Source organism: Leucopleurus acutus (genome assembly GCF_964270905.1).
Source record: "Leucopleurus acutus genome assembly, chromosome: 4".
In the NCBI taxonomy this organism is placed as follows: Eukaryota; Metazoa; Chordata; class Mammalia; order Artiodactyla; family Delphinidae; genus Leucopleurus; species Leucopleurus acutus.
In genome coordinates this window covers 41,008,258-41,012,291 of record NC_139146.1, presented here as the reverse complement: position 1 = coordinate 41,012,291, position 4,034 = coordinate 41,008,258, and the positions used below count along the sequence as shown (strand labels likewise).

General features: G+C 63.1%; 1 protein-coding gene across 1 annotated transcript; it reads left to right on the top strand.

The window, feature by feature from the left end:
* Positions 1-836: 836 nt before the first annotated feature.
* Positions 837-3,783, top strand: NKX3-2 (NK3 homeobox 2; the record flags this gene model as incomplete). The annotated part of the gene is made up of 2 exons (XM_082837545.1): positions 837-1,296; positions 3,260-3,783. 2 exons carry the CDS (start codon positions 837-839, stop codon positions 3,781-3,783), a joined length of 984 nt encoding a protein of 327 aa, XP_082693671.1.
* Positions 3,784-4,034: the final 251 nt, after the last annotated feature.

Genomic DNA, 4,034 nt, shown 5'->3' with positions numbered 1-4,034 from the left:
ATGCTTCGAGGACCAGGCTTGGGAGGAAAGGGGTTAAGTCAGACCCTGACTTTCTCCGCGCAGCGTGCCCCGTTTTGTCTGTTCAAGTCGACGTCGTCCAGCAAGAGCCAACCAATGGGCGGCCGGGAGCTCCCGGGACAGCCCAGTGAAGGGGCGTGGCCTGAGGCTGTCCCTCAGCAGTGAGGAATGACACCCGGGCGGGGGTGTGTGTGGGGGGGTGGGCTACGGTGGAACTCTGAGGAAGGAAAGAGAGAAGAAACAGATAAAACCAAGACAAGGGGTAAAAGGGTGCCCCGAGCCTCTCGGAATCCAGCGGCCGTCGTCGCCGCCGCCGCTGGGGGTGGGCTCCGGAAGAGCCGGCCCAGCAGGGAAAGGAGACGACGATCCAGAAGCGAAATCCTGCAGGCGGGGAAGAGACAGAGGCGCAAAGAAAAAGTGACTCGGGCCGTGCACCCCGGAGGCGCTCAGGAGGGGACTGCAGCCGCAGAGGGGCCTCACTGATCCTCCCCCCAAGTCCTCCGAGGGCCAGACCCCGGCCCGCCCCTAAAGGCGCGAGGCGATGAGATAATCCAGCTGAGCTGCGAAAGGAGAACTTCTGGCGCTGGATTGGGGGGGAGGGGGTCTCTGGGCGGGGTGGGCCTCGGAAGTGGGAGTGAGGGTCGGCGCTGATCCGGGGCCAGAGGGGGGCGGAGGCTGCTGGGCAGCCCAGGAGTGGGCTGCAGGGGCCTCGCTCGCGGGGCTCACTCGCGCTGCGGCGGCCCGCGCGCTCCATTCAGCTCGGAGCTGCCCCGCGCCCCAGCCGCCCGCCCGGCCGGCCGCTCCGGCCCGCGGCGCAGATGGCTGTGCGCGGCGCCAACACCTTGACGCCCTTCTCCATCCAGGCGATCCTCAACAAGAAAGAGGAGCGCGGCGGGCTGCCCGCGACGGAGGGGCGCCCCGTACCCGGCGGTACAGCGGTGGCAGCGGCGCCCGCTGTCTGTTGCTGGCGGCTCTTTGGGGAGACAGACGCGGGCGCGCTGGGGGGCGCCGAGGACTCTCTACTGGCGTCGCCTCCTGGGACCAGAACGGCTGCGGGGCGGACCACGGAGAGCCCGGGAGGCTGGGATTCGGACTCGGCGCTGAGCGAGGAGAACGAGGGCGGGCGGCGCTGCGCGGACCCGCCGGGGGCCAGCGGGGCCTGCCGTACAGGGGCGACCCTGGGCCTCGGCCAGCCGGTCTGTGAGCTTCCCGCAGCCAAGGACCTGGAGGAGGAAGCCGCGGGCCGGAGCGACAGTGAGATGTCGGCCAGCGTCTCAGGTCGGCTAAGGCTTCGCGGGGAAGGGGGCCGGGCTGAGGGGCTGGGCAAGGAGAGCAACCACGCCGAGTGGGGTGGGCCTGCTGTTAGCACCTTGTTCCCTGGGCCCCCTGGTTAGCCAAGACCCTAAGCTCTGCGCATCGGCGCGGGCTGCTCTAAGCCTCTGGCAACTGAGCCCGAGAGAGGACCGAGAAACTCCTCAGAACGCTGCGTCCTGGGGTATAGCGTCAGACGACGTCGTAGGGCAGTGTGCTTTAGACCAGACTGAGAGAGAACCACTGCACCCTGGCTTTGAGTCCAGAGTCTGTCTCCAAATCCCCAAAATCGAGGAAAGGGAAGAGCGAGGGTCCCAGAAACCTCGGGTAGCCAGTATCCGGGCCCTGGCCCAGAGATCAGAGATGCTCCCAGCTCGAGGTCTCAGAGCCCGCCCCGCAGCTCAAAGAAAAGTAAACGAGGGATACTTTCTTTTTTTTTCTTTTTACATCTTTATTGGGGTATAATTGCTTTACAATGGTGTGTTAGTTTCTGCCTTATAACAAAGTGAATCAGTTATACATATACATATGTCCCCATATCTCTTCCCTCTTGCGTCTCCCTCCTTCCCACCCTCCCTATCCCACCCCTCTAGGTGGTCACAAAGCACCGAGCTGATTTCCCTGTGCTATGCGGCTGCTTCCCACTAGCTATCTATTTTACGTTTGGTAGTGTATATATGTCCATGCCTCTCTCTCGCTTTGTCACAGCTTACCCTTTCCCCTCCCCATATCCTCAAGTCCATTCTCTAGTAGGTCTGTGTCTTACCCCTAGGGTCTTCATGACATTTTTTCCCTTAAATTCCATATATATGTGTTAGCATACGGTATTTGTCTTTCTCTTTCTGACTTACTTCACTCTGTATGACAGACTCTAGGTAACGAGGGATAATTTCAAGTGGGCCGAAGGCCAACCGAGCCCGAGCTTCGGGAGGAGGGTTTCTTTAGCTTTCCCAGACCCCAGGCCCAGGAGACCAGTGCCGGGCTGAGGACCCAAGAGCTGGAGGCAAACCCTGCAGCCAGCTGAAGGCAGAGGGGCTTGATTTAGGTCATCCCAGACTCAGCAGGGGGAGGAACCTCCTCAACCACGAGCTGGCATGTCATTTGGTCAGAAAGACCCCCGTGCCTGCCCCGTCGGCTGGACGGTGCTGTAGGCCTCACGCTGGCCCCAAGCAAATATTATCTGCTGCAGGCCAGAGTGCTGGACCTCCCTGCTAGGGTTCTGCGGGGAGAGCGGGGAAGAGGTAGAGGAGCTGTCGTCAGATTAGGGTCCAAGGATTCGAAGCAGGGACACCCCTCTACCCTCAACCCCAGCCCTCCTTTCATTGCCTTTGTAAGAGAGAGGGAGAAGCCTACCCGTGGCCTTGACTCAGCCTATTGCCATAGCCCTCCCACAATTCCGGGTGGATGGGGGCGTAAGACTCCGAATACTTCTGTCTCCAGGATCCATCTCCCCACTTTCTCTTTCCGCGCAGCCAACAAGTGTGTGCTGTGACGATGCGTGTGTGAGTGTGAGTGTGGGGAGGCGGGTGAACCCAGGGAGGGTATCCGAAACGCCATCTAGAACCCCAGGGCTGAGGGCTGAGGGCTGAGGGCTGAGGGCGGAGAAGGTGTGCGAGGATGCTCAGGCCCAATGCCCACATTGCTGCGAGGAGCCTGGAGCCCAGAGAAGGCAAGGAGCTGGCTCTTGGCTGCACAGCGTTGATACAGCGGCTGAGTTCGTTGCCGGCTCACAACAAGCTTAGCTGCAGGAAGCGAGTGGGACAGGGTTCTAAGACTTGCCTCCCGGACCCGCGGCTTCCAGGCCCACCCCACCACTCCGGCGGCGTGAAAGGGTATTTCCGCCCCCCACCCCGACCACAGCGGTTGAGGCCAGACCTCACTCCTCTGCGGCACTGACAGTGTCGCGTTTCTGTTCTCACTGTGTCCACAGGCGACCGCAGCCCGAGGGTCGAGGACGACGGCGTTGGCACAGGAGGCGCACGCGTGCCCACGTTGTGCAGCGGCAGCAGCGGCGGGCCCGCGGGCGGCGCAGAGGAGGAGGAGGAGCCCGTGGCGCCCAAGCCGCGCAAGAAGCGCTCGCGCGCCGCCTTCTCCCACGCACAGGTCTTCGAGCTGGAGCGCCGCTTCAACCACCAGCGCTACCTGTCCGGGCCCGAGCGCGCAGACCTGGCCGCGTCGCTGAAGCTTACCGAGACGCAGGTGAAGATCTGGTTCCAGAACCGTCGCTACAAGACCAAGCGCCGACAGATGGCCGCCGACCTACTGGCCTCGGCGCCCGCCGCCAAGAAGGTGGCAGTGAAGGTGCTGGTGCGCGACGACCAGAGACAGTACCTGCCCGGAGAGGTGCTGCGGCCTCCCTCGCTGCTGCCACTGCAGCCCTCCTACTATTACCCTTATTACTGCCTCCCCGGCTGGGCACTCTCCACGTGTGCGGCCGCCGCGGGCACCCAGTGAGCCGGCCTGGGATGAGGCAGTGAATGATCCCCGCGCCCCAGCTCCAGACGGGCGCTGATGGCTGTACAAGTTGTGCCCTGTACTGGGGAGCCCCGCGGAGGGGGCAGATGGAGGATGAAATCCAGCCCTGGCTCTGCTCTCCAGGACGTGCGCCCTGGCAGCGGGACTGGGTCTACCCAGAGGGGGGCGCCTTTTTCTAGTTTGAACAGAGGCATCCTATGGCCTAGGGACCCTGTTCCTACCCCCCGCCC